General features: G+C 45.2%; 1 protein-coding gene across 1 annotated transcript; it reads left to right on the forward strand.

Moving 5' to 3' along the window:
- Positions 1 to 29: 29 nt before the first annotated feature.
- Positions 30 to 9707, forward strand: LOC105700540 (putative fatty acyl-CoA reductase CG5065). The gene is made up of 9 exons (XM_012426465.2): positions 30 to 154; positions 4873 to 5078; positions 5162 to 5359; positions 5551 to 5747; positions 6231 to 6340; positions 6440 to 6641; positions 6936 to 7175; positions 7253 to 7510; positions 7825 to 9707. Exons 2-9 carry the CDS (start codon positions 4881 to 4883, stop codon positions 7985 to 7987), a joined length of 1566 nt encoding a protein of 521 aa, XP_012281888.1. The 5' UTR covers positions 30 to 154; positions 4873 to 4880; the 3' UTR covers positions 7988 to 9707.
- Positions 9708 to 11305: the final 1598 nt, after the last annotated feature.

The raw sequence follows: 11305 nt of genomic DNA on the forward strand, positions 1-11305 counted from the left end.
AGAGGAAAAGCCTGGCTTCGAGGTGGGGAGATCGCTAGTCGCTGCAACAGTACTCGGCTGGGACTACTTAGGAGCTCAGTGAGTTCTCGTTCGGTTCACCATCCACGAGTCCCTCTCGTTCACCTGCGATTGGTCACCGAGAAGTGAGAAACAGGTGTGTACACATCCAAGTCCATCCATATATTCCCGCATAAATAAAGAAAAAGTGTTATTAACCAAAAGGAAGTCGCACGGTGGCCTGGTATACCGGATAGACCCTGAAGAGTCTTCCCGAAGAGTGGAATAGCTCGAAGAAATTCGACTCGAATCACCATCGATCCGCACCTCCGTCTTCCTGAAGCCGATCCTCATACATTGTTAAACTGGCCGGGTAGCCGATTGTTTTCCCTGCGGTTTCTACGGCTCCTTGCTCCACTTTCTCGAGCTCCGGAAGCGTGCAATTGTCTTGCTATTATTCCGAAAATGTATATTTCATTTGTGAGGTATCTTCCAGAGTGGGCCGAGTGAATCTCGGTCGGTCGAATGAGTACTTTGCAGAGACTTGAAAATGTTGAAATTCATTTAAAAGGGCAATGGAGCGTAGAAACCTGTACCTGTGACAGTGTCGAATCAGTGCACCGTTATCGGGATAATTACTTGCATTGATGTATGACCTGGGGAGACTTGAAATTCATTTCTACACACCCTGGCGACTTCTAAGTCGCTCTGAAAGTAACATTTCGCGGGCATTTTATTTTCCTTTTTTTTTATGGGCACGATTTAAGTGTTGCAATGGCTTGCTTTATGGCATTTCTGTACTGTGCCGGTATTACGTATGAATGCACGTGTATGGGCCGACTTTCTTATGGACTTAATGCAATACTGGCAGTTTTAAATTTGCGGGGGGAGAAATGTGCTACCGGTCTGGAAGTAAATAAATATCGTTGCCAATTCTGCAGTCAAGGAATGGACCCGTTGCATGCCATTGGGAATTCTTTAAGCCGTACTTGACGTAACAAGGACTGAAAACGATGCATCGATACTTGCAGTGGAATTTTCATAAAACATTCAGTACGCCGAGCAAATTTTCGCACTTTCACGTCCACCGACATGACAAGGTGATCAAAACACTTCATTACTATTTACATACACCATTCGTCTTCCAAGCATATGCGGAATATGCAGATTCATTCGTCAGCGGCGCAATAAATAATAATCAAGGGGAATAAACACGGAGATGGGTAGCCATGAACCTTGGCCCGATGTAAAAAACGTCAAAGGAAGAGAAATTATAAAGGAAGACATCATTAGGAAGGACGTCAAGGACGCGATTACTCGTCGTGTCGTGGGTCAGTTCCCCAGGGAATCGACATTGATCATCTTCCTGGACTCCACGAGGTGACAAATCTTACGATCCGTCACCTTTGGCTCAATGGACGAGGCCTGAAAAGATCCTCTTCAGGGTCGATTAAATTCGAGATAAATTTGAAACATAAATCTGACTTCCTTACGTCGTGACATCAGATCGTCCCTCCGGCAGTTCTCCAAGACCTCGACTTAACTGATGACGACCTTGAAAGAATCCTGATTACGCAATGGAGTCATAATCGATGATCGATATTCCGAGGAAGAGGCCACGAAAATGTCTTCGAAACGTCGAATAACCTCCAGGATTAACTTTGGAATTCAGGGAATTTCCCCATACGGTTAACGAGGCCGCTGGAAATATTTGTAATCGTAAACAGATCGATGGATGTCGTTTTGCGTTGGTCTACATACCGGCAGTCGATTCTCGAGTGCACCTTTGAGGGTACTTTCACCTTCATTGTAGAGTAACCTCGACTCCGAAGCAATTGGCCGTAATCGATTTTGCTTTCCGCTAATATTTTTTTCCCCTCAATTTTTTCAACTTTGAGGACGACCGCTTTATACCGGGTATGACTTCATCTGGACGTCATTCGAGCCAGTTTTTTCTTTTTTTTTTTTTCTCTCGAGTGCTCGATCGCCTTTGTGCGCGCGAAATGAATTGCGAAGTTAAAGGATACGAGATGCGTTGCGAAGTTAAAAGGAGCGATTGCAGAATGAGCGTTAAAAGATTTCGGCAGGGAGACTCCCGTAATTCGAGATTATTCAAGTGCGTAGTTTACGAGAGGAGCGTTTTAAATCTTCGCGAATTGAGCGGCTCTCTTTTGCGATCGCGGCTGTATTTAAGCGAAACGAGGGTTTATTTTTCCGCATTCGGCAATTGTTCGTCCCGGTGGTATTGGCCGTAAACGCGAGGCGATGAAGATTTATGCCGATTGCAATTTATTTTCTATATGACTTGATATCCGACGATGATAGCAGTCGTAAAGACGTTACTGCTCCTCGGTGTCGTTGCAATTTACTTTACGGAGGCCGGATTCAATTTGAAGGCGAATAAGCCTTTCCTTATCCTCATTTCGCCCGCGTTAACGTAATTAACTGAAAACGGTAATTGACTGTCGCCGAGTCTGGTTAAATCCGCATCGACTTTGCCCATTCTTCATTTTACTTCCTCATCGATTCCGAGTTTAGTTAACGTAATTGGCCTGTCGATTAAATGCCTGCATTGGACTTGAATGAAATCCCAACCGAGCAATCCAATTACACGTAGCACGTTAATTAAACGAATCGGGATCGACTGGACGTACGATTTCCCAATTAATTTACAATTTAGTAATTATTTACCATACCCGCCGTTTCGTTACATCCCATTACCAAATGTCAAGGATGTGACGTCGAATTGTAGCGAAGACGTCGCTCGGTCATAAATTCGAAAGTTTTACTGCAGAATTTTATTGATAGCAATTCAGGTGTCATTAGAGTGGCAATTTATTGTCATGCCGCGAAAATGTCAGTAGGCGCTGACATTTCCGGGAGTTCTTTATCATGAGCTTTGACCCGTCAAATCCGACGATCGGGTCACATTCTAAATTATTTCGAGGAGGTCCTTCTGCCTAGTGACTCAGCTGTCATCATTGACAGGACCGTTTCGTCTCCATTTATCTCCATCAATCCATGATGTATCGAACCAATACCAACACGTGTCTCGGTGAACACATTCATATGCGGAACGCGCTCGACCTGCCCGAGGAACCACGATGACAAGGCATCATTTTATGCCAAAACGAAGTACCTGTACGTCTATCGAGCGAAAGGTCGTCTAGAAAGAGAAGAGAGGAAGCATTCTACGAGAGGAGTCATTTTTCCCGTCGAAAGTGCATACACAAGACTCATCTGCAGCGCGCTCGTTCGGCGCTGCATCTTAGCGCGAAGCAAGGACGTCGAAAAATTAGAAAATAAATTACCTAGCATTTTAAAAGGTGGCTCGAAGATCCTAAAAAGTAGAAAACAACGGATTGATTCTGTATATCATTAAGATAATTCGTGGAAAATTGGAGGAAATTTGGAAACGAATATTGGGGCCTCCACTTGGACCCGCGTACTCGGACACTTCGAGAAGATTTTCATGAATGAGAAATTTAAAATAGGAGCAGACCACGATAGGAAGTGGAAAACAGACAATCGGCTTTATGATATTAAGATAATTTCAGAAGAATTGGATGGAAATAAGATGCAAAAATTCAGCCCTCTGTTTGGATCCTTCGAGCGGATTTTCAGTGATTACGAATTTCAGAGTTGAGGAGAAAATCAAAGCCAAGACAATCGGTTATATGATATCAAGTCGATGTTAAGATAACTCGATGTGGATGATATTTCTGCGAGAAAAATGTTCTCGCAGAAAATCAGGGAAAATTCGGACCTCCACGTGGGGCTATACTGCACTCACTGTCGGCACGTGTTTTAATGCAGTTATGACTCGATACCCACAGCGAGCAGGTCGCTCGCACGACTCGCAAAGGCCTTTAGGCCTTTCACCGATTTTCACTTCTCGGACGGCCCGGCTTTGGACTCATGGCTTGCTCAATCTCAGCCGAAGAGAGCAACTCACTCCTCGTTGCTCCACCGGAATTCCTGCGCTACGCGTTTCTAGCCCTTTCGCGATTTCGAGATGCAGCCGAAAAAAGGGACGGAAACCTTCCTCGACACGAAGGGAAGAGAAGACGAGAGGTCCGGGGCTCGATAAGGTTGCCACATGGCGAAAGGTCGTACAATCGGGAGGGGCTCTGGGGATATTCCACTGAACGATCAAGAACGCTCTCGCCAAAGGTGCCCAGGAAGGGAGTACTCGCCGAAAACGTCGCTTTTGATTCGTGGTCGAGACACCAAGAGACACCTCGTGGGGGTCCAGAGAGAACCTGAAGAGACCTTGTCGAATTATCCATACTGGACGCTTCTTCTTGTTTTTATCTTTTTCGTGGTATCAAGGTGACGCGAAACCGCCCACCGAGTCGATTTTCATGAAACAATATTTTTTTTAAGGGTGTTCAACAGAATTCTACGGAACTTTAACACGTGACTCGAGAGCTCCTAATGTCTTGGCACTCCTACATTTTTTGGCGAAATAAAAATTTAGGCTAAATCAAAGAATCTCGTTGGAATCGACTACGGTGAGAAGAGAAAAGACTTTATTAAACCGAAGAACTATTTTATTAATTCGAAGGGTACGATTGAATACGATTGAAATAAACTCGAATTAATTGAACGCAACATTTCCTTGAAAAATTATGGCAATTTATATCGAATTATTTGGGTGAAATGATTAATCTTTGAATGAAGAAAATATTTCCTTGGTTCAATGGTACTTTTTATTCTCGGTCTAGTTTTGGGGGCTTCACGTTAATTTGAGTCAGAACGAGGTGGTTAATTTTGATGACGGTGGAGATTAGGGGGTGATAAAAAGTGAAAGGAAAATGGAGGAGAAAATGAGAATGGGAGAAATTAATCACCTGGTCGTCCTTCATGTTTCAGGGGCGAGCATGGAAGAGCTGACCGAAATCCAGTCCTTTTACAAGGGCAAGACGCTCTTCATTACCGGTGGCTCTGGCTTCATGGGAAAGGTGCTCGTGGAGAAGCTGCTCTTCAGCTGCAGCGACCTCGACAAGATCTATTTACTTCTCAGGCCTAAAAGGGGTCGCACCCCCGAACTTCGAGTCGACGACATGTTCAAGAGCCCCGTAAGGCCGATCACGAATCCATAAAATAAGAAAATTGTTTACACCTCCCCTACATGGTTCTAAAACCGAGATGCTTCTTCCAGATGTTCAACAGGGTCAGGAAATTGAAACCCCAAGTCTTCAAGAAGGTAGTGCCCCTCTTGGGGGACGTCACCCTCGAGAATCTCGGCTTGACCCAGGAACAGCTGGAGCTTCTTGAGAACGAAGTTCATGTATTCTTCCATGGGGCAGCGACCCTGAGGTTGGAGGCGAAGCTGAAGGACGCCATAGAGATGAACACGGTAACGAGGGCGACGTATTATCCCCTATTCGTATATCTGAATTATTTATGCGCTGTCGCAAATTATTCCTACTTTTATGCGAAATTCGAGGAGATCAGTAGATGGAACACTGCGTAAATCTAAATTTATAGTAAGCAGCCGTTTGAGGGGTACTTTATTCGCGCTGAACGAGGTTGGATTTGCTCTTCAAGGTAGGCACCAAGAGAGTGCTGGACCTGGCCAAGCGGATGAAGAAGCTGCAAGCATTCGTCCACCTGAGCACCGCCTTCTGCCACGTGGACCAGGCGGAGCTCGGCGAAAGAGTCTACGATTCTCCAGACGACCCCCAGGATGTCATGAGACTCATCCAATGGATGGACGAGAGTGCCCTCGACCTCGTCACGCCCAAGTAATAAAAAATTCATACACAGGGTCACCTGTTAAATAGTTTACCAGGATCCCGTGAAGTCGGACGCCAACGCCGGCACTAAACCAGATTTTCCGGCCGAACGGTACACGTAGCGAAAAAGCGTTTCCCATAAAAGTCCCCGAGAACGATCCGGGGAACAACTTTTGTTCGGAAGTTTTCGCAATCCCGAGCTTCCCCGAGGCGGGAAGTTGCGTTTTATTCGCCGACAAAGTCTCCCCGGGAGACCTCGGAGGCGTTTTACATTGGTTGAATTAATCGGAGGATTTCTTGGCGGATCGTTTTGTCATCTAGCTTATTAATATTCGCCGAGCCGTGATAATTCGACGAGTGAATATCTGAATTAATTTCGGAGAGAAAAATGGTACAGCCTCGATGTCCGACCTTCGCTTTTGGGTTCGCTTTCGTCTACTTATTGCGCGCGATATTTATGCTAATCTAATGATAATTTCTGCCGGATTGTAGATTGCTGGACCCACACCCGAATACGTACACCTACTCGAAACGTCTTGCCGAAACTTTGGTGGCCAACGAGTATCCGAATTTGCCCTGTGCCATTGCCAGGCCTTCGATCGGTGAGTGAATTCTAAAGTCCGATGGAATACCTGAAAACATTTTTTGCGAAAGGACGTTTAAAGATAATGAGCGCCTTCTTTTTGCTCACTTTTTTGCAGTTACGCCGTCATGGGTAGAACCTCTTCCGGGATGGGTGGACAGCTTGAATGGACCCGTTGGTCTCATCGTGGCAGCGGGCAAAGGTGTAATTAGATCGATGCACTGCAACGCCAATTACCACGCCGAAGTAATCCCAGTCGATATGGCAATTAATGCCCTAATAGCTATCGCACATAGAATCGGCACCAATACGCTCGATAGGTAAGTAAAAATGAATATCAAGTACTTATAATATTGACCAGAAACTGAGTCGTTCTCAAGCCAAAGTGATGAACTCCAATTTTACATATGCTTTTAATTTTAACGTCATACTTTGTCGGTGCTTATTGTTCGATTCTTACAATTACCTATTTTTTTGTCCACTCTTTGTATTGTGGAGTTAATCGGTTTGGCCGATGGATGGCTCAATTAACACATGGATGTTAATTTATTCCTGGATGAGACGCGCTGAAGAGCGAGGTAAGAGGCAATTTGCATGTTGAATCTTTGATACAGGTCGAAAAACATGCCGGTGTTCAATATCACCCAGAGTGGCGTCAAGCCCATCACGTGGGGCGAAATCTTGGAGAAAGGTAAAAAGGTAGCCCATGAATATCCCTTCGAAGGTGCGATATGGTTCCCCGATGGCGACATCCGCACCAGCAAGTTCGTGCACAACCTCATCGTCTTCTTCTTCCACATCCTGCCAGCGTACTTCATAGACTTCCTGATGCTGATCTTCCGGCAAAAGAGATTGTGAGTCCCTAGAGACCTCTGTAGTTAATGGTTCCTAAGAGGTTGATAAATCGTTAACTGGATACTCCACTCTTCAGCATGGTGAGAATCCAGAAACGCATCTCGGACGGGTTGGAGGTTCTCCAATATTTCACGACCAGGGAGTGGGTCTTCCACAACACGAATCTGCTTATCCTCTGGGGAGAGATGAATCCTAGGGACAAAAAGATCTTCCCTATAGACTTCTTGGTCATCGACGAGGTCGAGTACATGAAAAAGGTGATTTTGGGGGCGAGACAGTACTGCATGAAGGAAGATCTCTCAACCTTGCCGAAAGCTCGGACGCACCAGAAGATGTGAGTACCTCTCAAATCCAATATCATGAACCCTGAGGGGGAAAAAAAAAGTCATTGGAACAAAGAAATATTTCTCCGAATGGCACCAAGTAAATATTTTGTCAATTCAAAGAATCATTACTTTCCCACGAATCTATTCAAATAAATTGTCGTAATTCCGAAGAAATATTGTATCCAATTTATTGCAGTTTACTTCAGTCTAATTCTTTGAGCTGACACAATGGTACTATTCGAAGATATTTTTTTCTGGTTCAATGGCACTATTTTTCCAGCAGAAGATTAGACGGAATATTGCATCTCTTGATTCCTCACAGATTGTACGTTCTTCATGTGACGACCGTCTACTTGTTCTACTTCGGCATCCTCTACTTCATCTACAAACAGTCCGAAGTAGCCAGATTTTGCCTGGACTCGGTTACGGAGAAGATGAAGTCGCTACCGATAATCGGCGGTTTGGCGAATAAGGCTCACCTCTGAATATTCGAGCATCTCCTCGGTGCTCCTCCCTGCTCATCTCCATGCATCTCTACGGCATTGCACCCTTTATGCACTAGAATGCAGCCAGGAACTCGGAACTTGCGATAGCGCGAAGACGACGAGTCAGTCGAGTGCAACGAGCTCGAGCTCGGCCTCGAAAGCTCGAAAGCGAAGAAAAGCTCTTGGCGAGGCTTTTTTTCCTGCTCTGGTCAGACCTTGAAAGAAATAATCCTAAAGACACACGGCCTGAACCTTTTTCCCCTTTTTCTACCGCACATACCGTGACTGGATGTACCTTTAGGATTATCCTCGTGTTCGACCTTTACCCGTCGTTCTTGAATCTCAAGGCACGGAATCGCGATTCCGATTATATACATATTTTTTTTAGCTAATTTAGGGGAAAAGTTTGTAAAATAGGGAATATTGTAGGAACTTGATGCCCGATAACCTACCCAAGAGCGGTTTAACAGTCCTAAATCAAAGTTACTCCTGGTAAATCCCATCATCGTGTTCAACCATTCTCCTTCGTGCATCGTACTCGAATCCCGAGGCACGGAATCGCGATTCCGATTTTGTTTTATTTTTTCTTTAGTTAATTTAAGGGAACAGTTTGTAAAATAGGGAATACTGTAGGAACTGGGTACCCAAAAACCTAGAACTCCGTTCACAGAGCGGTTCAACAGTCCTCAATCAAAGTTGCTCATGGGTAAATCCTGGGACTTGCTCAATCCCCGTCCACTCCGGCGAGGCCGTGATCGATGACGCTAATCCTATGCAAATTTGGAACCCTTTTTTTATTTCACATTCGTTCTCTAGCGGGGAATAAAGCGTTTAATCCAGGCAGGATTCCCTTGTAGACTCGCCGCGGAATTAATCAATTACCGGCAGTCAGGGTCTTGTTTTACACGCGGCCGCAATTACCGCATTTACTCCGTAGATAATCATTAGCCATGGGAGTGTTGACACTCGGCAGGGCAGTTATCCCCGAAATTAGCCGCAAATGGCGACGTGACATGCCAAATGGGTAAATACATTCACCCCTCTAGCGCTGCTCTTTTTTAATGGAAAACGTCCATCTGACTCAGAATTTTTAGAGTCAGGCTGCGGCCCGAAGCATCGTAGATCGTACACAATTTAATCTCTTTACAGAATAAAAGAGTACATGGCGGCATCATACTGTACATATGTACGTACATATCTGCATCACGGACCGCGCGCGTCGATGCGAACTTTTAATCTGCACACCCATTCCTATCGAATATTGGATGTGCTCGATGGGAAACCAACTCGACTCTTTCCCCTTTGTTATGCAATTATTTTCACATTCAATCCATGGTTCAATCACAGTGCCGAGGTGCACGTGAGTTCGCGGTTAATCGACCTCATCGCGGTGAAATTTCCTCGATAGTAATGCGAGCCGAAAGAGTGGAGTCAATCACCGGGGAAAATTGCCTCCACTTTTAGAACCCCTTTCTTCACAATTTTAGCGCTAAAGATGTATCGATCGATGCTTAATCATCCGTGTTTATCAGTTTTCTTGACTTTTCGTTTCATGGAGTTCGTCATTTAAGTTCTTCGTTCCGGCTGAAAGAGGGATTCCTTTTCACACCTGGAGAAAAGAAGTTGGGTTGGCTTATAGAAATATGCATTGCGACGATAAAATCCTGCAATCACATACGTCCAAAGAAATGTCAGATTGAATAAATAGAATTCGACTGAACCAACATCGACTTTTTCCCTCTGCGAAATAGTTGTTCCCTGCTATTTTACGTGATCCTGGCAGCAATATATATATTCGAATATTGTATTTTTTAGTCTACTAATTTTCTTTCTCAATGCACGATCCCTTTTTCGAATCCTCGCATTTTCGAACCAGCCGATGCCGAAGAGGGTAGCTTGAACGATTTGTAGGGACGATACGAGTGGCCGGGAAATTGAATAGTCGTTATCCTGCGAAACGGCGTGCAACGTACTACCCTCGACACGGCATCGTAAAACCGGGGGAAGCAACAGTTGTTAGTACCGGATCGCATCGAAAGATGGCGCGGAAAAGCGACACGCCAACCAACCCCGTTCCATTATTGATCCAACCCCGCAAACCTCCAAAAACCACCCCTCGAGTCGAAGGAGCCGACAAAGCAGGCCCGATCTTTGCACGCACCTTCCGCGTTCTTCCTCCACCCTAGTGCTGCCATTTTTAGCACATTTTTCTCCCCGGGAATGTGGAGATTCAAAATGGCGCTCGAATAAAAATTCCATGATCACCCTCTACCCTCAATCTCTTCGCGTTTAAAACTAAGACAGAATTTTACACGAGAACTTCCTGTATAATACTGTAAAAGGAAGTCATGGCTTCCCATTTCTTTTCATTTATATTTCCAAGCGGAAGAGTCTACACTTCATTTGCGGGTAGCGTCTTCTCTCAGCGAAACAAAATGGCGGCCACTTCCGTTCTCCACCTGGCGGCTTTTCGGGGTTTCGCTTCGAAGTTTTAGAGAAAGGAAGGGTGTAAATTTCCATTTAACTTCGATCCGATGATCGTTCGGTTCTTTGTTCCCGATTAAAAGGGGAAACTTTGTCGGAGTTAAATGGCGTGTCGGGAGGAACGAGGTGGAGGACACCCTTAAGGGGCTTTCAGGGTCCCAGGGTCCATTCGCCGAGATCTGCCTTTTCCTTCCTTTATGACTCGGCGATCATTCGGTGGCCTTAATGCCTTGGAGGTCCATTTTCCGAGCTGCTTTTCTTTTTCCCTTATTTTTTTTTCCCCTCTTCTCTACCTTAATCTTCCCTTGCGCCGCCATTGATTAACGCGAACGTGCCGGGCTTCTCTTTCGAGCCTCGTGGAGATTCTGGAATAACTAAGGGCTGCGTGTGCCGTTAAGCCGTAATGCATATTAAATTTTCCGCACCCTTAACGTCCCGCGTCCTCACCGCGGCCAATTATTTCCTCGAGTAAAGACGCCTGATAGTCCTTAATTTGTATTTCTCGTCCGTATTTGCCGTTTCATTCAACCCCAGTTGTTCGCATCAATGCCCCCAACTTTCCGCGACTTAACCGCGGCCGCAGTAAAACCGCTGCCCGATTGTCCCCTGGAAGCCGCGTAATCCGGAACGCAATAAATCTTGCTCTCTGTCTTTCGGAGGCAAACGAAACGCGACCGTAATCCAAACCTCGGAGCGGTAAAACATTAAGAGGACAAAATGAACAGAAATAAACGTTAAGTTTAATCGCGCAAAACTCCGATTTCTTCTCAAATCTCCCAAGGAATGCCGATTAAATAAAAATGAAGAATGAACTCGACAAAAATTTTCTAAACA

Source organism: Orussus abietinus, unplaced genomic scaffold (genome assembly GCF_000612105.2).
Source record: "Orussus abietinus isolate OABI.00-Male unplaced genomic scaffold, Oabi_2.0 scaffold2, whole genome shotgun sequence".
In the NCBI taxonomy this organism is placed as follows: Eukaryota; Metazoa; Arthropoda; class Insecta; order Hymenoptera; family Orussidae; genus Orussus; species Orussus abietinus.